The sequence below is a fragment of the Mytilus californianus genome, unplaced genomic scaffold (assembly GCF_021869535.1).
Source record: "Mytilus californianus isolate M0D057914Y unplaced genomic scaffold, xbMytCali1.0.p SCAF_3, whole genome shotgun sequence".
Taxonomy (NCBI): Eukaryota; Metazoa; Mollusca; class Bivalvia; order Mytilida; family Mytilidae; genus Mytilus; species Mytilus californianus.
In genome coordinates, this window is record NW_026262679.1 from 98,463,209 (window position 1) to 98,489,050 (window position 25,842).

Sequence of the window (25,842 nt, forward strand, 5' to 3'; positions counted from 1 at the left end):
CAATCTGAATTATAGGGCAGAAAATATTGCCTTTCAAGAGCTATATTATTCTAATACAAATTGTGAACTAGAGGAAAGCTTAGGCCAATAGGGTTTTGGAAAGGTGGAAATATAGGAATGGTGTGAAATTTACTTTTAATAACTTACAGGAAACACACTGCTATCATGGCTATCATAAACTGGGTGATCCCAGTCATCAATACCACTACTACATAAATTAAAGTTTAATTCAGATTTAACATTTAATAAAAAAAATTTGAAGGTGCTACATTTTTTCATCAATGCATATGAGGCTGCACTGAACAATAGGTTGAACATTTTTCTTAAATCTGTCAATATGGTCTTATGTGTTATTGTGCCTTTTTGTGGTATCCATATTATTATTTAATATTTCATAGACACATAACCAACATTGTGTTAAAATAAATTGGCAAAACAATTGGTATTGTAACAAAGCACTGTTGATGAAGGTCATTACTAGTGTCCTATCCATAATTTCAATCATGATTTTTGTTTCAAATATAGGTTACTATCTAAACAAGCATTCTGTGAGTATTGCATGGCAATACGTAGTCCCCTACCGGTTAAAAATTCATTGTATTGGAACAAAATTCTAACTTGATTTATAACTTGTCCTGGTGTAAACTTTATAACAAATATCAAGTCAATATCTTCAAGCATGACGAAAAAAAGTGTTGAAAACTGATTATTTAAGGGAATTTTCTAAGTCCAAGGACCATAACTCTGCACAAAATCATCATACCGGAACAAAATTCACACTTGATCTGTAACTTGTCATGATAAACTTATATACCAATTTTCGAATCAATATCTTCAAGCATGACGAAAAAAAATGCGGAAAATTGATTATTTTAGTTAATCTTCTAAGTCAAAGGACCATAACTCTGCACAAAATCATCAGACCGGAACAAAATTCTAACTTGAACTGTAACTTGTTATTATAAAACTATATACCAATTATCAAATCAATATCTTCAAAAATGACCCAAAAAAAGTGCGGAAACTGATTATTTTAGTTAATTTTCTAAGTCAAAGGACCATAACTCTGCACAAAATCATCAGACCGGAACAAAATTCGAACTTGAAAAGTTAACTTGTCATGATAAAACTTTATACCAATTATCAAATCAATATCTTCAAAAATGACAAAAAAAAAGTGCGGAAAACTGATTATTTTAGTGAATTTTCTAAGTCAAAGGACCATAACTCTGCACAAAATCATCAGACCGGAACAAAATTTGAACTTGATCTGTAACTTGTCATGATAAAACAATACACCAAATATCAAATCAATATCTTCAAGCATGAAGAAAAAAAGTGTGGAAAACTGATTTGCTGGACTGATGGATGGACAGACAGACAGACAGACAAACGGAGAGCAAACCTAAAGTCCCCTTCGAATTCGTCGGTAGGGGACTAATAAATGGGGAATGTGTCCATGGGACACAGATGATTCCCCCGCTTGCATATAATGTTATAAAGGGTCATAACTCAAGAACGGTAAAGGTGACGCTACCCTAATTCATACTTGATCTGAGTTTTGTGGTAATAAGCATTGTGTATAAGATTCATAACATTTGGTTGAGGCAAATTTAAGTAAGAGTACGGAAACGATTAAATTATGCAATTTTTCCATTTGTAAAGGGCATAACTCTAGAAATGTAAACGTGACGCCACCCAAATTCAAACTTGATCTGTGTTTTGTGGTAATAAGCATTGTGTATACGTTTCATAATATTTGGTTGAGGCAAACTAAAGTTAGAGAATGAAAACCAATTTCGGGACATACGGACGGATCAATACAGACGGACATAGGTAAAACTTAATGGTCCCTCTGCTACGGCGGGGGCATAAAAATGTCTGCTGACTTACGGGTCCTGGACTGTAACTGGTTTTGGTTGATTTTTTAGATATTCTTTGAAACGTAGTTCAAAAGCTTGTCCTATTGTAGTTATAACATCTTCTGCTAATCCACCTCCACATTCTAACACATGACATGCTCGACCATTAGCTGCGTCTTTAGCAACATAAGCTACAAAGTCTAGTGTTTCCTTGAAAAAAAGGAAAATCTGAATAAAATGATGCAAACAATATCTATAGCAAATATGAATAAAAAATGAATGACAGCAACCCAACTACATGTACCTATTGGCCAACAGGAAATATATTTTGTGTTTATTCACTAGTAAAAACGAGTTGGTTCACTAACTCATAATTTGGCCTAAAAAAATCTGAAATTTATAACATTGATATTGTTGTGAAAATTTGATGTAAACATATGTTTATATGTCCAATTGTTTCAGTCAAAGAAGATTATTAACAGGGGTTGAGCCACTTTAGAAATCACGAAAAAAGATTGAAAATGTGATGATTTTCGAGAAAAATGGACTAATTTGATTTTTTTACTATTTCAGGCATATATGTTTATAACAAGTGAAACTGCGAGCTACTGCTCACTGATGATACCCCTGCCCAAATGTAAGTGTTTGGTAAACAGGAAGTTGTTGAGTGATAAATCTGAAAACGCATCACACGGTATAGCTGACTCATATAAACCCTGAAACCAAATTTCAGAAATCCTTGTAATGTAGTTCCTGAGATAAATGTGACGAAAATTTTCAACTACTTGGATGTCATGTGTAAAATGATGTAAGTGTTCGGTAAACAGGAAGTTGTTGAGTGATGAATCTGAAAACGCATCACACGGTATAGCTGACTTATATAAACCCTGAAACCAAATTTCAGAAATCCTTATGATGTAGTTCCTGAGAAAGATGCGACGAAAAATATTCATGGGACGGACGGATGGACAGACAGAGGTAAAACAGTATACCCCCACTTTTTTAAAACGGGGTATAATAAATGAAGCAGATTTACATCTTTTCTTATAATACTTCTAAAAATATACAACAAGCATGACTTCACATTAGATATAGATTACTGATCATATTTTAAAAATCCCCCTTTACAGGGCTGTTACTTGGCTTACTGGCTCTACTCCTGTGTTTTGGGAAATGCTTCTGGAATTATATACTTTTGCTAATAATTCCACCTTATGTAATAATGCTGTATTTTGATTGGATGACAGACATGGTATTTTTCACCAATTTCAATGTATTGAGATTTTCATTTCATTAGGGAATTCCATGTGCCGGGGTATTTGCTAGTAAATACCATGGCAGATGGGGAATACCATGTCTAAAAATTACCCAATGAATTATTTATATTCTAATAGGACAAATTTATGGTCATTCTAAATATACGGTTCCAAATGAAATATTTAGCATAAAAACATCATTATTGAATTTGGAGCGAATGACGTAACTATTCCGCGAACCTGTACTTTTAATGACGTCATAAATAAAACAGAAACCCATTGGTCAACCAGTCATAAACATAAACTGGAATACACTTGTATAACTCTTCACTCAAGCTGATGAACAAAGTGTTGTAGTCTAAAACCAGCTTATCATAAACAGGTAGATATATATATACAGTCAGTGACTGTACATCAAAAATGATCAGAAATCATTATACGACCAATGCAATTTGACTGCGCTAATAGCACAGCTGCAGTATATACAAAAATTATACATTCAAGAAGAAACTCCATATGATACCCGATTACAATAAACTTTCTGAGGTCAAGATGGATACAAAGAACATTTGGTGGAATTAAACAATTATATCATGCTTACAAAGGGTATTTGCCAAAAATACCGGTTTCGAGGTAATCAAATTTCCCTCGCCTAACAGCGCTGGAAATGTGTACCTCTCAACCTGTATTTTTGGCAAATACCCCTTGTAAGCATGATATATTTGTATAAGATCTGACAAATTTGCCTACTGAAGGTAATTTTAATGTTGCCACTTTATATTCAAACCAGGGCTTTCAAAATTATTTTTAGCCAGCCGGACATTTTATGTATTATCCCGATTTTAATCCCTTAAGACAAAATAAACAAAAGCCAATCATGGTAATCAGTTGCCGAGTTGGCCATCCCAGAGTGACATTAAAAAAAAATCGATATTAAACTTTCTTTGATTCAAATTCAAAGTTCTGACGTAAACTGTTAAATTGGCAGTGCATCATTCGAAGTGTGCAATATCAGCGTACTTATATCTGCCTTAGAACGTTGTCAAAAACTTTACTTTTTTTTAAACTAATACCGGATGTTATCTTGACAATGGTAAAACATGGACCAGAGATGGATAAGTAAATTCCGTGTATGTTTGCAAAGCATGAACACGATGAATGAGTGCAAGGAGCTCTTTCTACGTTATTTTTTCCAAGAAAATATTTGAAATAAACGTGAGATAAAGGTATCAATTACAATTTAAGCATTTTTTGAAGAAATTAGAATGCATAATTAAATTTCACACCTGCGCACATGCGCACAAGTGTACTAGTTCAAACAGAGACATGTCTCTGATTCAAACAACGTGGTTATGACGATTTTTTATTTTCACCTTTTGAATTTTTTCATCAAATCATATTTGTAAACGTATTTCTGATAATTTAAATCTTTTTGACTAAATTAATTAGATGCAAACCGCTGAAATGTAAGAAAATAACTTTGAATAGACCGATCAATGTCCGGTTCAAAATAGTTTACCTGTCACCTGAACAGGTAAATTTCAGCTGTTCGACAACTAATCAGCCTTGATTAAAATGAGAAGGTATTAAAGTAGGGGTTGTTTTGATAGTACTTAATGATCATGTCACTTTTATGACCGGAAATGTGTGGCTGTTAAAGGCAAAAGGTTGGGTCAAAAAGGTCGCGAATTATGTTAAAATGACCGTCTCTTAAGAAAGCCTTGAAAACTAAAAAGTAGATGACCGTTTCATGCTTTGCCCAGCCGGACTTTTACCGGACATTATACAAATGTCCGGAATATATGACCGTTTTGGAAGCCTTGATTCAAACTTACAGAATCTCCTCCTGACGCAAAAGAAATTCCAGGCATCTGGTGATTGGCTATCATCTGAAAGTAAAACTTACATGTTTTAAATGCTTATGTGGAATAAAATAAAGCAGCCATTTTTACAACATTTCTTCCCTTCCTTGTTGAAATAAGTAGTCATGTTGTAAGTAGCTGCACTATACAGGTTTTTTATTGTGAATTTTACTTTTTTACGACATATGGTCTAGATATGTATTGTTTGTCTTAGTATTATATATTTAACAGTGTTGGTGGTTGATGTGGTCTTTTGTTCTGTCCAATATTTTTGGCCATTTTATACATATTATATTTCGACCAAATGGAAGTTTTTGAACATGGTTTAAGACCTTTCACTTGAATATGTCATAATATCAATGAGTCATATATTGGAGTTGGTCTCAGTCCTGTTCACTATTTAATCATAGAAATAGTACTCAATGATTTCACTTGTATATGTCTCGCTTTTTGTAATTTGGTTAAAATGCAAATGTTGAAATCAAAATGACAATGTTTAAACATGTAAACTATGCAAAACATTCAAAGTTAATGAACCATGACTGAGGGGCAAAGTGCACATAATCTCCATAGAAATGAGATGTGCCAATGCTAATACAACTGCATACCAAATATCACTGACCTACCATTAGTAGTTCCCCATAAAACTGACCTAATCACAAACTAATGCATTGCTGATGCCGCTGCCGCCAGACATCGTCGAAGCGAAACAAAAACTAATATCCTCAACTTGAAAATGTTTTTATTGACTGAATACCACCATTAGAAGTAAATATTAATTGAAAATGAAATTCAGATTAAGACAGTTGAAACAAGAATGTGTCCATAGTACACGGATGCCCCACTAGCACTATCATTTTTATGTTCAGTGGACCGTGAAATTGGGGTAAAAACTCTAATTTGGCATTAAATTAGAAAGATTATATCATAGGGAACATGTGTACTAAGTTTCAAGTTGATTGGACTTCAACTTCATCAAAACTACCTTGACCAAAAACTTTAACCTGAAGCGGGACAGACGGACGAACAGACGCACAGGTGGGGCATAAAAAGATCCATTAGTTTTGGATGATTCTACCTTTTTTTAATTTTTCAATTATAGGTCTTAAAAGCTAGGACATGTAGCTGTTTTAAAACATCCTTATCCCTTGGTGTTTCGATGGATATTTGTCGTTACTGAATTATGTACTTATTTTCATATTATGATTTCACTTTAATAACAACAGGTTGACCTTTTTCCTTGCAAAATTAATGTGACAATTATGCCCTTACCTCTCCAGATTCCATTATAATAAGTGTGAGACAGTCTGTTGTGATTGTCAAGTTGACATTTGACCCTGCATACTGCATCTTTGGTGCATCACCTAACATTTTTACTAACTTTTTATCTACCTGAAAATGAAAATAATGTTAAAGATTTAATCCAAACTGCAAAGCAAAGAAATATTTACTTCCATATTCTCAAAGTTGTAAATGGTTCATAAGCAAAAGTAGCATATTTAAGGTATTTGTATCATACAATAAACAGCTGCGCCATGAGCGCATGATACGCCCGTTGTCTTGTGTGTGAATTTTTATGCAATAAGCATAAATAGTTTCTGACATACGGCGTGACATGCGAAAAACCCCCCTTTTTTTTTACAAAAAACTCAATATCTCTAAAATAAAATTTTGAATCAAAACCAAAAAGTATATAGATCTTTAGATTAATATAACTAAGAAGTGTGTAAAATTTTAAGCAATAATCATAAATCGTTTTTGAGATACGGCGCGACATGTGAAAACCCCCCCCCCCCGTTTAAAAAAAAAAAATCAATATCTCAAAAATAAAATTTTGAATCAAAACCAAAAAGTATACAGATCTTTAGATTAATATAACTAAGAAGTGTGTAAAATTTTAAGCAATAATCATAAATCGTTTTTGAGATATGGCGCGACATGTGAAAAACCCCTCCACCTTTTTTTTACAAAATACTCAATAACTCAAAAATAAAATTTTGAATCATCACCAAAAAGTATACAGATCTTAAGGTTTATATAACTAAGAAGTGTGAAATGTTTTAAGCAATAATCATAAACTGTTTTTGAGATACGGCACGACATGTGAAAAACCCCTCCCCCTTAATTTTTTAACAAAATACTCAATATCTCTAAAATAAAATTTTGAATCATCACCAAAAAGTATACAGATCTTAAGATTAATATAACTAAGAAGTGTGTAAGGTTTTAAGCAATAATCAAAAAGTGTTTTTGAGATACGGCGCGACATGTGAAAAAAAACACACACCTGTTTTAGTTACTAAGTCCCGTAACTCAAAAAGTTTTAATCTTATTTTCACCAAAAAGTATACAGATCGTTTGACCATCATGAGAAACAACTATATTAAGTTTCATGAAATTTGGAAAAGTCATTCTCAAGTTACGGTGCGACATGTTTACGCCGGACAGACAGACGGATGGACAGACAGACGGACAGACAGACGGACGCTGGACATTTGTATACCATAATACGTCCCGTCAAAAATTTGACAGGCGTATAAAAAATTATGGTAAGAAAATACGCAGAATATTGGACATAAAGGACATGCCAGATCCATATACTATGACTTGTACATGATACAATGGGTTCTCTCTTTACTTACTTTACGTTTCTTTGCTGTCTTCAACCCTGCTGCTTCACATACCCTGCATATAGCTTCCCTACAACATATAAATGTCACTGTTAAAAATAAAGTTTACCTAAGTAATCTAAAAAAGTTATGTGGGTGTATATGTCAATGAAATAGCAACAATAAAACCTAAAACTAATACCATTAAAACCAGGAAAGACACATATGTAAAATTTATTGACAAATTTTTCTACAGTTCTGGTAATTCAGAACTTGACATGCATATTGTAATGACACATTATTGCTGAAGACCAAAAATTGACCTCATAGACGTCTTTTGATTTTTCTGTGTTGTTAGTTTGGTGTCTGATTGATGTATAGCCCAAATCTCCTTTTATTCATACATGTATCTACTAAATGACAACACAGTCTTCAACAACAGACAAGAACTCATACATTTGTATGTCAAGCACTTAATTGTCCAGATAAGATCATTATAAAGATGAGAATAAATTGAGGAAAGACCACTTATGATCTGATATCAACATCAAATTCTTTAAAGCACAAAGAAAACCACTTTCATATAAACAAAGATGACCACAAAAGTTTTTTTTTCTGCAATCAACCGTTCTACTATATAAATACTGTTGTACAGAAAACACAAAGCAAAAACGGTATACTATATGTTTATAAGTCTCCTGACATCCTGCTACTGTTGCGAGTGAACGATTAACATGTTCATATTACTGTTTACCACACAGTTCAATTCAGGGTTTTCATCTCATGTAAAAACTATACATTTAAGCTCAATGTTAAATTGCAGGATAAAAACAAGATTCGTAGTCAATGAAAATATTGAATTTATTTGTGCTCATTACGAAACAGGAGAAAGGTTGGCGAGCCTCGCTTTTCTGTCTGTTTCTAAAGCTTGTACTAATAAATTTTATGTTTTCCTACACTTTAAGAACTTTGTATATACAACATATTTCAAAAAAAAATCACTGAAAGCAGAACTAATTGGGTTACTTTTTACAATCATCATGATCATGGAATAATTTCATCCAGCTTAAAGTTTTATTTGATAGAAGAAATACACAAACACAAATTTATCTATTTTATTTTGTGCTAAGAAAAATTTTTTTTTAAAGAAATTGCAAACATCTCCTTTTTTTTCATTGGATTAATATATTATTGATTATAAAATAATCTTGGATATTCTGTTATTACATATATATATATGGTTTGTATATAGTAACTTTTGACAATTTATAACAATTTTTTCTTTGCATATAAAAGTTTCTTTAATCACAATTTTATGCAAAATGTTAAAAAATGCACTAATTTTATTTGGAACTTAAAATAATATAAGGGAGATAACTACTCTAATTTACCTAGCTAGTGCTGTCCTTGTATCAAAATCTAGTTGCCTCATTGACTCTTTGACCTCCAGGCATCCTATATACTGATAAATAAAACAGATACAATCAATGTAAATCATAATCAAAAACATGAATGTTTAATGTGTCATTATGGCTTAGGGGAAATTTTTAAACTTGTGTTACATTTTTGGTTAAGTATTCAAAACTTTTTAACATTACAACATGTTTTATTCAAAACTCACACAATTACGCATGTTTTAATAATTAACACTTTCAGTACTGATATAGATTATTGACTATAGCTATCATTTTCTAGAAATATCTAAATATAAAGGGCTAAAATAAATAGCTTGCACAGTGGAGAACTCTTTTCCAAATATATAAAGATAAATAAAATGTAAAATAAGTATTCTTAATTTGATGTAATGTTTTCATAATTTGATGTTTTATTATTTCAATTCTATTGAAAATTTTCTCTTTTTCTCTTATTATAGTAAAGGGAGGTAACTGCTACTTACCCTTACTCCATAGCATACACCAGCATCAGGCTTTATCTGTGCATCTGGATGAATCCAGCCTCTTTCTGGTTTGTGCATAAAACTCCCAGTTTTTGACCATTCAGAAGGTTGCTTCTTCCCCTTTTTATGCTTATCCATTCTGTAAAAAAAATAGTGCATGTAGACTTTTGACTTGTATCATATATATATCTATAATGAAAAATATTATTTGTTTTCTTTGGTCTTGGTTTCAGATATCATGTCGTCTTGTCTTCATTAGACTTACTCACAATCTTGTTTAGACATGATAAGGTGTTTGTAATTTCGTCCATAGTTAAAACTTTCATTTTTCTCTGCGTTTTTTTATATGTGCTTTAATACCACTGCACCAGTAAGGTTGCTCCACCACACTTACACCATGCCACCATGACTTGGTAGTGCATTGGCTGTCAGCATCGTCCTCTTCATTTCTAGTTTTTATAATACTGTGAAATCATTTATTTCATGGATACAACTTATCCTGGATTAAAATCGTGAAATTTCAAATTAAAAACAAGACAAAGTGCTTCCCCCCACACTCCACTCTAAAGTAACTGTATTATAACAAAGTCAATGTAGGACTTTCTTTGAGATATTATTGTGTCTGGGAGACACAAATGATGCCCCCACAGATGCAAAGTGTTACTTTAAAATACACAAAGTTGAGCATGGGAGCACATCGTTCTATGGTTAACTGTAGGAGGAGTTATCCAGAAATGTTATGCACCTCTTATGCAAGTATATACTCCAAAAATGACATAATTTAACTAACTCCCAAAAGAGCAAATATTAATAAAAATCAAAACCCTGACCACATGCACACCTTCAATATATGTACAAACAGTCAGTAAAGTGAAAACTTACTAGCACTCAAAATTTAGGAGGAGTTATCCTGTAATGCTATGCTCCTCTTATGCAAGTATATACTCCAAAAAATGACAAAGTTCAACTATCTCCCAAAAGAGCAAATATTAATAAAAATCAAAACCCTGACCACATGCACACCTTAGATATATGTACAAACAGTCAGCTAAGAGAAAATTCCTAGCATTCAAACTGTAGGAGGAGTTATCCGGAAACGCTATGCACCTCTTATGCAAGTAAATACTCCAAAAAATGACAAAGTTCAACTATCTCCCAAAAGAGCAAATATTAATAAAAATCAAAACCCTGACCACTTGCACACCTTCAATATATGTACAAACAGCCAGCAAAGTGAAAACTTCCTAGCATTTAAACTGTAGGAGGAGCTATCTGGAATAACTATATACCCATCATGGGACGGACGGAAGGACGGAAGGACAGACGGAAGGACGGACAGGGGTAAAACAATATTCTCCCAAACTTTCAGTTGCGGGGGCATAAAAAAATTTGAATATGTTTTATTTACTTGAATGGCTAAGTTGTATTATAAAACAAATGTACACTAATTTGTTGATATTTTTCCGTATGCAGTGACCTTAACTACGAGACCTCTCGTTAGAACTTCGGCCACAGCACAGCGCAAGTGCAAGGGAAAACAGTGATGATAGAATGTAGACAAATGTGCACTGGAAGGTAATTAGTAATAAAAAGAACAAATCAAATACACAAAATCATTTAACAACAGTTATTGAAAAGTTTATTAAACACATGGGAATGCATAGAAAAATATAAAAAAAAAATTAACATCACTCTTTCAATATTCACATATTTTTTACATGCTCCACGTGCTTCTGTGTTGACGATCCTGTAAACTTCAGCAATAAACTCAAAAGTTAATGAGCTTGCGACCAACAATCACTGAATGAAATATCATGTGTTGATTATACGTTATAGATACATAATAAATGTAAAAAAACATGCATATAGGACTTAGTTTTTAGTATATATTGGTTCAATAATTTCCTGAACATTAAAATTTGTTCAAACTCATTTCATATGACTTTAAGGAAAAATTGTGTTTTCATGGATATTTGATTTCGTGGTTTTCTCAATAGTCTGACACAAGTCTAAAGAAAATGTATTTTGTTGAATATTTAAATTCATGGTTCACCAATACCCATGAACTCCACGAAATTTGGAATCCCACGAATAATAATGAGTTTATAGTAGTGAACCTTATTCAATCCTTATTTCAAGTTGTTTTGCCTTTGTTTTTGTGATCTGACATAAAGAGATTTCTATCGGGCATTGTTGGAGACTATCCACTTTCATTGATTTCATTCACAGATGTAATTAATTTGGGCAGTCTCATTTGCAGTTGCATCAGATCATATCAAAATTCCCAATAACATAAACATAGATTTTATATGAATTACAGGTATAACAATCAAAATTGAAATTTCATATAACCATGATTATTATATATCTTTTTAACACAGTTTTAAACTTATTCAAAACTTATTGCATTTAGAATTATTGGAAAATAATGTTTCAACACATACATTATATATATATACTTATCCATTTTCTCTGAACCAGTATACATTTTTGTTTAGAGGCCAGCTAAAGCCTGCCTCCAGGTGCGGGATTTTCTCCCTGTGTTGAAGACCCATTGGTGGCCTTGAGCTGTTTTCTGCTCTTTGGTCCAGTTGTTATCTCTTTGACACATTCCCCATTTCCATTCTCAATTTTATAGTATTATACATGTAAAACCCCTTTTTTTTTACATGTACAAATGTAGGCCTCTAACATATGTATATTACATGTACAGTGACAATTTACAAAAAGGGGTTGTAAGGGTTAACTGAAATTATCATTTGTGATTTTCATAAGGTCAAATAATTTACTACATGTACAATACTAAAACACATTAACCACCAAGCCACTAAATATTCCTATGCTTAACAAATAATCTTAAAATAATTACTTACATGTTATATCATTTACAGTGTGCAAAAGTTATGTATTTGTATTTTATTAACAAAATAAAATTTATCACTATCAAATATATTTCTAAATGGAAATAGATGTATAAAATGATTTATGAAGATTATAAATATATTACTTACATATTCAAAGTTATGCACATTTACAAATGGTTCCAGATGGTTACTCATGCAGATATGGTACAATGATGACATTGTAAATAAAACATATTGTACAAAATGTAACCATATGTCTGATAACAGGGATATTAAGTTTATCTGTTAGTTCCTGGTTGTAATATTCAACTTTATTATGAAAGTCAAGGACATGAATACTATATTATATATATGTACCCAAAAAATTATCTTTCTTGAAATATATATTAGGTAAGACCCTTGAATTTGAAAATCAAATCCATGACAGGTGTTCACTATGGCTGTCAAATATCTGTATCAATATTTTTGAAATGTGTCTTACCTATTTGCTGAAGGGGTTCAAACTTCTTACATTTCATGAAAACCCTGGCAAAAGAGACTCATTTTGAGATCTTGTCATTTATATTTAGATATGAGCTATCTAAAAATATATTTTGATACTATGTCTTATGCAATGATGTTAATGGGGGTAAAATACATACATACAGACAAGGCTGTGACTCAAATACCATTATGCCAAAACCTGGCCATGCTAAGGCAAATCTGTCAATTTCAACATGTTTATGACAACATAACTGATTTTTTTGCCCTAAAATGTCAGGAGTATATATCATTCTATCTATTTCTCCATAAAGACTTTTAAAAAATTGAAGATGTTTATTATTTTTTTACAATTTCAGGGTCAGATAATATTGAAAACTTCCACACATAAGCCAGTAAAGCACAAAAATCAATTTAAGGTGCTCTGTACAGATATAAATCAATATATTCCATCTCTTGTACATACAACCCGAAGAGGAGACTAAGTTATATATGGTTATCACACTGAATTCTCCCATCTGGCAGTAAAACCCTTCCTAAAGTGGGGGGTCCATCTTAGGCTGTGGGCGTCCATATTTGGTTAGAAAGGAGAATTTAATCTGATCCCAATCATGCCATGTGCAGGGTGATGCCATGCATTCTGCTCCTTTCTTCCTTCTTACTAGCATGCACCTGTTTATATTTGATTATCATTGTTGTTGATCCTATCTCTTACATAGAATTTTGCTCAGTTGAAACTTTGCCTCATTACACATTGTTACATCAAAATGTGGAAGCAATACATGTATCACTGACCTACTTCTGACCGATCCACTTATGGTTATAGAGGAGAGGGTCTAGACAGGGTCGACGTCAGGCATGTTCAGGCATGTACTTATCATATACCGGTACATGTATGTACAATAAATACAGAAAGGTATTGAAATACTAATCATATACCGGTATGTACAATAAATGCAGAAAGGTACTGAAATAGTCTACCCTAAATTTTGATGATATAAACTTAAAAGATAAAGATAAAATTGAGAATGGAAATGGGGAATGTGTCAAAGAGACAACAACCCGACCAAAGAGCAGAAAACAGCCAAAGGCCACCAAAGGGTCTTCAACACAACGAGAAAATCCTGTACTAGTTCAGTCAAAATGGACGTCATACTATACTCCAAAACATATAAATGAACAAAAATTAAAAATCATACAAGACTAACAAAGGCCAAAGGCTCCTGACTTGGGACAGGCGCAAAAAATGCGGCAGGGTTAAACATGTTTTGTGAGATCTCAACCCTCCCCCTATACATCGAGTAAATGAAGAAAAAACAAACACACAGTAAAACTCAGTTTAAAAGAAGTCTGAGTCCGATGTCAGAATAAGTAACAAAAGAAACTAAGCAAAATGACAATGATACATAAATTAACAAAGTACTACTAGCAGTTACTGACATGCCAGCTCCAGACCTCATTTAAACTTATTGAAAGATTATGTCTTCATCATATGAAAATCAAGCACAATCCCTCACGTTAGAGGTTTAGTATCATACATGTACCATCATAAAATATATATATATAAGAGGAACATATATAGCCCGTATTATGCCAACAACTGGTTTTAGAATAAATGTGTTTATTTCCGATGCAAAGACCCTATGAGTGACTCAATATTAATACCAAAATATGCCATCTATAATGACCTGACAACAGTATCATAACTATATCCCTTCTGAATAAGTCTGTTGAAAGGTTTGGTTAGCTTTTGAGGTGAATGCCGACATTTTTGTGCTTTGTAAAGAATATTACCATAAAAGATTGGATGTGAAATAACTGAACGTATAAGATGTCTGCATGTTGATTTATATTTACGAATGATGTCCTTAAGCTTGTACTGATAAAATTTAGTAAATGTTTTGACTAGTTTGTGATATCGAAAACCCAGGTGTAATAATTTTTCAGTAATACAGAGATTTCTTTCGTTAAAATGAAATGCTTGATTGTTGGTAAATCACTTTGATCTACATTTGTTTTTCTCTGTTTATTTCATCATGTCCATAGGAAATATAGATTTTTGAAAGCAGTGCTCACTATTACTCACTCAACACATTAACCATTTATAATTAACTGTTCTGCATTGTGTGTACTTGATATCAAATGATACATGTAAAAGCATGTCTTGTTCCAGCTACCAGTACATACTAATGTTGCAATTCATTCAAATTAATGAAACATTCAAAATATACTTCTGACCTACATGACATATGAAATATTCTTAGAAATGACTTTGGTTGACATTTGATAAAAAAAAGGAACAAAAATGTATTTTCTATTGTCAAGTTATTAATATTAAACAAATAAAGTTAAAAGTACCTACATGTACATTAATCCTAGATACAGGACATTACTTATACTACATACATGTAGTACTTACATAGTACCAAAACACAACAATAAGTCCTGACTCATCACAACTGGAGCAACGATTTGTCATCAATAATATATAATATTATAAACTTCCCGATCACAAATAAAACAATACCACAAGACTGCACCTTGTGAAGAAGTACTTGGCTCACTTCAAATATATACTTCCCAATTGACATATATAACGTATATAATTAGGTACATATCATGATATATCATCCACTTTTACCTTTTTTTCATGTAATTTGTATACATGTATATATGGTTAAAAAGGTCAGTGAAGTACATTCACTAATGGTTTCAGATGAGAAAATTTTGGTGTAAGTTTGTTCACGGAAACCAGGTGATCTCATTTACTAGCCCTCCCTACCAGGTGAGCTAAAAGGGGGAGCTTTCAAGTTGTACTTTCCACAATCAAATTATACGTATTTAGTGTAGTTATAAATGCTTGACAGCTTAATCATGTACATCATTGTACATGCTGTATTTTGATTTTTTGGAAATATACATGTACGAATGTTCAAATTAAAATCTAGAAATATGTCTAAAAGCAATGCAACACTACACCAATAACAATATTGCTAATAACACTATAGTGTTTGATTTTTAATCAAATTACATTATTTTTATTCAATTTTTATGTAGCTTACCGCCGGTACTATTTCATGAAGAGATAAAAATATTTAACAAATACCTCATGCATTTATGACTGTAGTTTTAAGCATCTGACAAAAAAATTACCATCTGATGAGTTTCAAAAACTTATGATTCTTGTCATATATTTCATCTGTATTTCTCAACCTTATCATATATCATGAAACTTGAAAAAGCAACCTATTCCAGCGGCTCTACCCTACCATTAATTAAATGGTAATAGCACCCCACCCCCCTTACTGATACATTTGGTTTACTGTTTATAGAAAATATCGTCTGAAACGATAAGACATAATAATTTGTTGAAATTGAGGTTCAATCTTGCTCTATTGGAAGATAAGCAATTCCCAAGTATCTCTCCAATTCATTATCAAATGTCTCATAATTACAGTAAAGGCTCTATAATTACTGCAACACACACAGAAAAAATACACAAATTATTGTATTTCTGCACAGCAACAGGTAAATTTTTGTCAGTCACAATTTTTTTAACTAATAATGTGGCCGGTCAGATGAGAAATAAGTACATATAATTCAGGGATATATCTGACAGTACAAAAATGTGTCCGTAATGAAAATATGCATCCAGATGCATTGTGAGCATCCCTGGTTACTATATTTTTTATCATTCGTGAAAACCATTTAGAAAATGGAGAAAGTGTCCATGGGACACAGTCACAAAGATGATGCCCCCGCTTGCATATAACATTATAAAGGGACATAACTCAAGAACGATAAAAGTGATCAATGCCACCCCAATTCGAACTTCAGTTGGTTTGCCATTCAACGACAAACCTAATAAACAGCTGCGCCATGAGCGCATGATACGCCCGTCGTCTTGTGTGTGAATTTTTATGCAATAAGCATAAATAGTTTCTGACATACGGCGTGATATGCGAAAACCCCCTTTTTTTTTTTACAAAAAAATCAATATCTCTAAAATAAAATTTTGAATCAAAACCAAAAAGTATACAGATCTTTAGATTAATATAACTAAGAAGTGTGTAAAATTTTAAGCAATAATCATAAATCGTTTTTGAGATACGGCGCGACATGTGAAAACACCCCTTTTAAAAAAAAAAAATCAATATCTCAAAAAAAAAATTTTGAATCAAAACCAAAAAGTATACAGATCTTTAGATTAATATAACTAAGAAGTGTGTAAAATTTTAAGCAATAATCATAAATCATTTTTGAGATATGGTGCGACATGTGAAAAACCCCTCCCCCTTTTTTTACAAAATACTCAATAACTCAAAAATAAAATTTTGAATCATCACCAAAAAGTATACAGATCTTAAGCTTAATATAACTAAGAAGTGTGTAAAGTTTTAAGCAATAATCATAAACTGTTTTTGAGATACGGCGCGACATGTGAAAAACCCCTCCCCCTTTTTTAACAAAATACTCAATAACTCAAAAATAAAATTTTGAATCATCACCAAAAAGTATACAGATCTTGAGATTAATATAACTAAGAAGTGTGTAAAGTTTTAAGCAATAATCATAAATTGTTTTTGAGATATGGCGCGACATGTGAAAATAAAATGCTTCGCTGGGCGCAGCTTGATACGACCGCAGAGGTCGAACCCTGAACAGTTGGGGCAAGTATGGACACAACATTCAAGCTTGATACAGCTCTGAATTTGGATTGTGATTAAATATTTGACACAGCATAGGTTTCTGACACAGAAAGAATGTGGTCTAAGAACTTCAATATTTTTAATTTACCTATTATGGTCCAATGTCCAAAATCAAAATACATGGTTAGATTCAGCATATCAAAGAACTCCATATATTCAATTTTTGTTGAAATCAAACAAAGTTTAATTTTGGACCCCAACTTGGACAAACTTGAAAACTGGTCCCATAATCAAAAATCTAAACACATGTTTAGATTCAGCATATCAAAGTACCCAAAGAATTCATTTTTTGTTAAAATCAAACTAAGTTTAATTTTGGACCCTTTGGACCTTAATGTAGACCAATTTAAAAAACGGGACCCAAAATTAAAAATCTAAAAACACGGTTAGATTTGGCATATCAAAGAACCCCAATAATTCAATTTTTGATGAAATCAAACAAAGTTTGATTTTGGACCCTTTTGACCTCAATATGAACCAATTTGATAGCGGGCCCACAAATAAAAAATCTAAATACAAGGTAAGATTCAGCATATCAAAGAACCCCATATATTCAATTTTTGTTGAAATCAAACAAAGTTTAATTTTGGACCCCAATTTGGACCAACTTGAAAACTTGGCCAAAAATCTAAAATCTGAATACATGTTTAGATTCAGCATATCAAAGAACCCCATATATTCAATTTTTGTTGAAATCAAACAAAGTTTAATTTTGTTGGACCCCAACTTGGACCAACTTGAAAACTGGGCTCATAATCAAAAATCTAAACACATGTTAAGATTCAGCATATCAAAGAACCCCAAAAATTCAATTTTTGTTAAAATCAAACTAAGTTTAATTTTGGACCCTTTGGACCTTAATGTAGACCAATTTAAAAAACGGGACCCAAAATTAAAAATCTAAATACACGGTTAGATTTGGCATATCAAAGAACCCCAATAATTCAATTTTTGATGAAATCAAACAAAGTTTAATTTTGGACCCTTTTGACCTCAATATGAACCAATTTGATAGCGGGGTCCACAAATAAAAAATCTAAATACATGGTTAGATTCAGCATATCAAAGAACCCCATATATTCAATTTTTGTTGAAATCAAACAAAGTTTAATTTTGGACCCCAATTTGGACCAACTTGAAAACTGGGCCAAAAATCAAAAATCTAAATACATGTTTAGATTCATCATATCAAAGAACCCCATATATTCAATTTTTGTTAAAATCAAATAAATTTTAATTTTGGACCCTTTGGACCTTAATGTAGACCAATTTGAAAACTGGATCCAAAATTAAAAATCTAAATACATCGTTAGATTCGGCATAACAAATAAATAAATGTGGTCAAAGATTTTACAAATCTAATGCGCCATACTGTGCAATTAAAGTTTACTTCTTGAAATTTTTCAATATTTGAAATTTGAAAAAAAAATAATATTTGAAGAATAATTCTTTTTAATTTCTGAAATCTGAAATGAGAAAAAATTGACCCCCCACAATTTCTTTTTACCCCCCCCCCCCCCCCCCCCCCATTTTTTCCCCCAAACCATAATTACCCATTTAAATTTACCATAGTGCTAACTTAATCTATTTTATAATAGAATTTAAAATATAGTGTCAAATCTTTCATATGGATTTTTTTGTAAAAAAAAAAGATGCAACATTTGCAGATATTTTTACTGGTCTTCCTTTATAAATATGCTTTTCTTTAAACATAATTTAAAAGCAGTGTAAGGGAAGTAACCAAAACGTTGTATTTGGATTACCTCCCTTACACTGTTTTAAATTATCTTAATTGTTCATTAACCATTACTTTATACATAATTTAAAAGCAGTGTAAGGGAGATAATTTCAATGATGTATTTGTTTTATCTCCCTTACACTGCTTTAAATTATGTTTTGTACTAAAGTATTTGTCCATTAACCAGGACAACCTTGTTTTTCCCCCTTTTTTGCCCCTAATTCTTAATAGTTTGAGCCATAACCCCTCAAAGCAAATCCTAACCATCCCTTTGTCATATGGAAACTTGTAGTATAATTTCAGAGAGATCCATACACCGTTCCACAGTTATTGTCTGGAAACTAGAAAATGCTTATTTTTGGCCCCTTTTTGGCCCCTAATTCCTTAACTGTTGGTACCATAACCCCCAAAATCAATCCCAAACTTCCTTTTGTTGTATTGAACCTTATGGTAAAATTTCATAGAGATCCATTCACTTAAACTAAAGTTAGAGTGCGAAAACTAATGCGTCTTCGGACGACGACGACGATGCCAACGTCATACCAATATTTGACCACAAAAATTTTTTTGCGGTCGTATAAAAAACACACACCTGTTTTAGTTACTAAGTCCCGTAACTCAAAAAGTTTTAATCTTATTTTCACCAAAAAGTATACAGATCGTTTGACCATCATAAGAAACAACTATGTTAAGTTTCATGAAATTTGGATAAGTCATTCTCAAGTTACGGTGCGACATGTTTACGCCGGACAGACAGACGGACAGACAGACGGACAGACAGATGGACGGACGCCGGACATTTGTATAACATAATACGTCCCGTCAAAAATTTGACTGGCGTATAAAAATTCGTAAGGGTTCCGCGGAACCCAGTGTCTCACCTACTTTTTCTATTAATCGCAGGCTCAACAAAAATGAGGAAGTAAATCAATAAAAATATTCCTCTTGATACTATCTTTTGATTGTAAGAAGCTTCTGTCCAAGTTTGGTAAAAATCAAGGATAGTTTATGAATCTAATAAATGTTTAAAAACTTTAACTGCAGACTGAATGTAATGTTAACTGGAAGAAAACAAAATTTCCTTCTAGATACTAGCTTTTGATCATAAACAAGCTTCTGTCCAAGTTTGGTACAAATCCAAAATAGTATAAGAAAGTTATTAAAATTTTAAAAACTTTAACCACAGAGTGAATGTGTTGTTTCCTGGCAGAAAATCTAAGTCCATTTAAAAGTAAAATAAGGAAAAAATGGATTTTTTTTTTTTTTACAAAATTTACTTCTGGATACTATCTTATGATCATAAACAAGCTTCTGTCCAAGTTTGGTAGAAACCCAGGATAGTTTAAGAAAGTTATTAAAATTTTAAAAACTTTAACCACAGAGTGAATGTAATATTTCCCAGCAGAAAAACTAAGTCCATTTATAAGTAAAATACGGAGAAAACGGAATTTTATTTTTACAAAATTTACTCTGGATACTATCTTATGATCATAAACAAGCTTCTGTCCAAGTTTGGTAGAAATCCAGGATAGTTTAAGAAAGTTATTAAAATTTCAAAAACTTTAACCACAGAGTGAATATTTGTGGACGCCACCGACGACAACGACGGAATGTAGGATTGCTATGTCTCGCTTTTTCAACTAAAGTCGAAGGCTCGACAATAAAAAGGACTAGACTGAAATTATTTCATTGCCGCCTCAATTTTTTTCCCATCTTTAATTGTCCATTTTAACCAAGTTGATAAAACTGCAAGTTTTCTTTCATAAAATAAAGAAGTTCAAGAAAAAGACAATTTATTTCTTTAGAAGCTTGTTGAAACCATTGACTTTGTAGATTGATTGTACATTATTTCAAAGAAACAACTTTTAATTCAAATCAAACTATTTTCTTCACTTCGGTCACTTGTTTGATACTGGAGCATACATTTTACAACAAAAGATATGATTTTCGCTAAAACAATTTTGTTACTTCTCTGAAATTGCCTTTACCTAAATAATGTTTGATTAATTTCTTGCTTTAAAAATGTCATTCATATTGGAGGGCTAGGTGAGCAAGTTCCTTCAAAAATCAACTAAATTCAACTTGTTATTCTTACCGTTAGATATATATTAGAAAAAGGGTTTTCAGACCTGCCAACCTACACAATTTTTGGTGGAGTTGACCTGAATTTTGCAATTCTTTATTATATAAACCGAACACCTCGAAACAGGCTTTCAGATGAGTTAAAAGGGTATTTAAGCACATAAATACTCATTCAAACATTATAGTAATAGATCAAAAACTCTTGTGACAATATAAGAGAAGCATAGGGTCCTCATACGCTTAAAATCCCCCATGGAGATTTGGAAAAGTTGGCAGGTATGGGTTTTTTTCTGAACATTTATTATTTCTTGTAGCCTTGCTTACTTCATCACTACAATCTAGTCTCAATCTCTTATCAGGCTTTATGTGTATCACGTTTCAAAGTGGTTAGTCAAATAAGAAAATCAACCGTTTATCCCTCCATAATGGTGGCCAAGGTAACTATATCTATATGGTGCTTTGGACAGACTGGTACATTGCAATGAATATATGATACCCATTAATTATATAAATAAAATGTGTAGAATCTATGCAACTGTCTTGCTGGATCATGTTTTCTATATACATGTATTGTATGTGATATTGATAGCTCATGTGTTTTCTATATATTGACGATTATTGTATGTGATATAGACCTTATCGCTATTTATGAATCTGCAACACTTGACCTGAGAATTTGCTACACTTGAACTATTGTCGTCATACTACAATAACTTTTTCTTTGTGGAGTCGGACATTTTCTATTGTGACGTCAAAATTTTATGGGAACCTTTGAGATGTCCAGTAATGGAGGACAAAAAGCGATAAGGTGTATTAATATATATCTATATTGTAAGTTTTCTATACACTATTATACATGTTAACAGTGCGGTAGTTGTGAGAGAGAATGAGAATGACAGTGTGGTGATTGAAAGAGAGGAAGTTGAGAGTGATAAGGAGAATGTGGGTGTTCTGAGGGAAGGAGAGATTGGTTTGGAGGTAGCTAGGAGTGTTGTGAGTAATAGAGAGGAAGTTGAGAGTGACAAGGAGAATGAGAGTGTTGTGAGTGTGAGTGGTAGAATGATAGATGTAGTTGGAAGAGATGAAGGGAGTAAGAGTGATTTTTTTGTAAAGAAGGTAGTGGCAATGAAAAGAGTGAAAGGGGGAAAAAAAAGAAGAGGAATGTGTTAAGCAGGGTTATTAGTGGAAAGACTGTGACAGAGGATGATGTGTTAGAGAGGGTAAAAGAGCATGTGAGTAAGAATCCTGGGAAGAAAGCAAGTGATAGTAGTGTGAATAAAAGCTGTGCAAAAAGTAGTAAGAAAGGCCAGAATGGATCTGTGGGGTGTAAGAGGAAGAGAGAGCAAGAGAAGAAAAAAATTGTAAAATGTAGCAAGAGTGATTCACAGAAGCCAGGAACGAGTGGAGTGGGTAAATGTGTAAGTGAGTGGGCAATAGACAGTGAGAGTGAGAGTGAGTCTGAAATAAGAGAGGATGAAAAGTGCTGTGTATGTAAGAAGTTTGTTCCAGAGCAGGTGAGACAGAGTAGTAGTTTGATATTTACTAAGTGGGCACAATGTGAGATGTGTGAGAGGTGGGTGCATCTTATTTATTGTACAAAAGTGAGAGTTATTAGAAGGGGTGACAGTTTCATGTGTGTGTTCTGTGAGAAAGGTGTAGAGTAATTGGTAAATAAAAATAAAAATCATTTTCTGATTCATTGTTGTACTCATTTAACAAAGAAATTGCATTTGGATTTTTATGCCAAAAAATCACCACTGGTGAACTCTCTGAAAATTTCCATTGATTTCGATTTTCATGGTAATAAATGATGTTCCCGGTTAAATCAATTCCCAATTCATTAAAAACAGTTGAAAAGAACTATCATACAAATAAATAATATAATTGCCTTAGCCTAAAAAAATCACCTAATTGACAATAGAGCAATTTGATTGGGTATAACGATTCAATGCATCACGTGGTTTTTACGCCATTGGAATTTGAACGTAAACAAACCGGGTCAGCTGCTCCAGTACGGAACAACATCGTACATTCAGTGACTGAGAAACAATAATGAGTAACCAAGCTTGACAATACACAGTAATAAAAAAAACAAAGCAAAGTCTACAGAAAAATAAAATAAAAAATGTCCTTAAGTGCACGACTTACCACCATTGCGGGATACATTGTATGTGATATCCAAATTGTTGTTTTGTAAGATAGCTTATTACCTATACAAAATCCTGGATCTGTCACTGATGAGTAACTTCACTGTTTTAACAAGATTTTGACACTAAGTCTTCTTAACTAAATATTGATAAAAATGGGTGTCCCAATATGTCTCGGATTTGAGAGTTCCGACCCTATCCAATAAAAGCAAAATAGTGTCTAACCGCTTGACATGTTACATTTCATTCTGAAAAATCGCAAATTTCCTATATGTTATACCTGCACAGAAAAGTAAAGGTAAAATGAAACGTTAGTCGTTAGACAAGACTGCTCTTCTTACATTGCAACTGCCCGACTAGCTAAGGAAAATGTGTAAGTGTTTTCAGTCTTGTCATTCCTAAAAAAAGAAGAAATGTGGTGATACTGGTTAGTGTAGCATTTATCTCTTACCTATTCTGTGAATATTTACTTCATAATTTACAAAAATAAACTATTTTCAGAATTTATCGTGACAAAGTAAAACCGGAAGTTTATATCATTACTTCGCATGCGCAAGAAATAAGATCGACAACTTTTGTTCCCGCGAAATTTCAACAGTGATTTCCCCCTTCTGTTGACCATCTAAATAAAAGGCACTTGAGGAAAGGACCCTCTTTTCTAAGTATTTTTTGGGTGTTTTTCTAAATTGATATTCTGCAATATTGTTATTTTCCCCGCTTATTTAATGGTATCATGCTCTTTTCCATTCGATATATTACAATAACAGTAGTTTTATCATTGAAATTTTGACCCTCTATTGATAAGGCTGATAAGAGCAGACACATTAAATGATGAAAATAAATTAAAATTTTACAGAATATTTAGGGACTGGTCATTTGTAACCTGAAGGGGGTAATAGGAAAATGATGGGGTGGCCTTGAAAATTTTTGGGCATGGAAACAGGGGGTGTCCAATTTTTCAGATCTGTATGGGGCATCGAACAATTTAGGTGACCCACACCCACCTCTTCCCCATACAATAGATAATTTTAAAAATTGACATGAAAGACATCAATCATTTTTGGCCTTGCTCTGCTAAGCCCAATTCTTCCGGTAAGTTTCAACATTTTCTTTCAAGAATGTATTTTTATCTAAAGTTAATCTACCAAATTCTTTAATCAAGGATATATATGAACAATGTGCTTAAAATTGAATGAAGGTGTGGTATGAATGTCATTGATACCATAACAGGCATATTCCTTTAGCCCTTTCTGACGGTGTAATAATATATTTCACAACTTGCTCGCTATGCCTGTGTCTGTAGTTGGTTTTAGATTTCAATGATAATTTATGTACATCTGGCAAATTAAAAAGCATGCAGGGATTTCTTTACCACAAATTAATTAAAACCTTTACCAAATTCTTTTATATATATATACTAAGAAATTTGTTTTACATGCACACGTATAAAAATTGCGGTTTTTATCCAACGCAATCGCAATCATAGGTTTGAACGTTGTTTTCAATTTAGACTTTTATATGTGTATAGCTATATATATATATATATATATATATATAGCTATATATATTCATAACAACTCTAAATATCAGTACAACAATATTAAATCTGCAAGTTAAAAGTTCTTCCCTCGCCTGGATTCGAACTCATGCTATTGGGATATCGAGACAACACCGCCTGCACTGTGTCCAGCGCTCTAGACCACTCGGCCACCTAGACTGAAGAAAAAATTCAGCTTTCAGTAGCCTAGTGTTACCTTTCCTCGTCAGTAGAATCTAGAGTTTTAACACAGTACATGATATATTAGACATGAAGATGGAATTTACTGCAGATTAGCTAAATTATCTATCGTAAAGGATCGTAAGATGCAGTCACAGAAATAATTATTTGATAAGTAACGGTCTAAACAAGTGACAACTCTACGACAGATCCATCCATTGGATCACCAGTGAAGGGGATACACGGCTGAAAACACATACTATATTCATAACTACTCTAAATATATATAAAGATTTGGTAAGAAAGTTTGACAGCACCTGTAGAATTATTGATATAAACGGGATATCCCAGCCTAATTTAACGGTGATGTTGTTTATAAAATCCGTAATTTTAGACACATTCCATGGGAACTAATTGATCCTTAAAGTTTGAATAAACTTATTCTTAAAGCCAGGTTATCAATTTAGCACATCAGTTAAATCTTTAAATATTGTTTTATAGGACTACTAACATTGTTTTTCTTTGGTTTTTGAAAAATTAAAACATAACTGACTATATTTTGCTATATATGTACAGTTATGATAACTTATGATTCTACATCCTGTAGATACTGTTTACT

The 25,842-nt window shown here is 32.5% G+C and overlaps 1 protein-coding gene across 4 annotated transcripts in view; it reads right to left on the minus strand.

Annotated features, from left to right (window-relative positions):
- The window catches only part of LOC127733302 (SHC-transforming protein 1-like), a 41,010-nt gene extending 16,961 nt beyond the window's left edge, over positions 1-24,049 (minus strand). The window contains exons 1-7 of one of the 4 annotated variants that reach the window (XM_052242668.1): positions 23,958-24,049; positions 9,487-9,625; positions 8,981-9,051; positions 7,623-7,680; positions 6,253-6,372; positions 4,954-5,007; positions 1,894-2,072 (exon numbers count right to left, since the gene is read on the minus strand). In XM_052242668.1, the coding sequence (XP_052098628.1) occupies positions 1,894-2,072; positions 4,954-5,007; positions 6,253-6,372; positions 7,623-7,680; positions 8,981-9,051; positions 9,487-9,624 (620 nt within the window). In that variant the 5' untranslated portion in view covers position 9,625; positions 23,958-24,049. The other 3 variants (XM_052242664.1, XM_052242667.1, XM_052242666.1) reach the window with 3 other exon arrangements.
- Between the last annotated feature and the right edge of the window lie 1,793 nt (positions 24,050-25,842).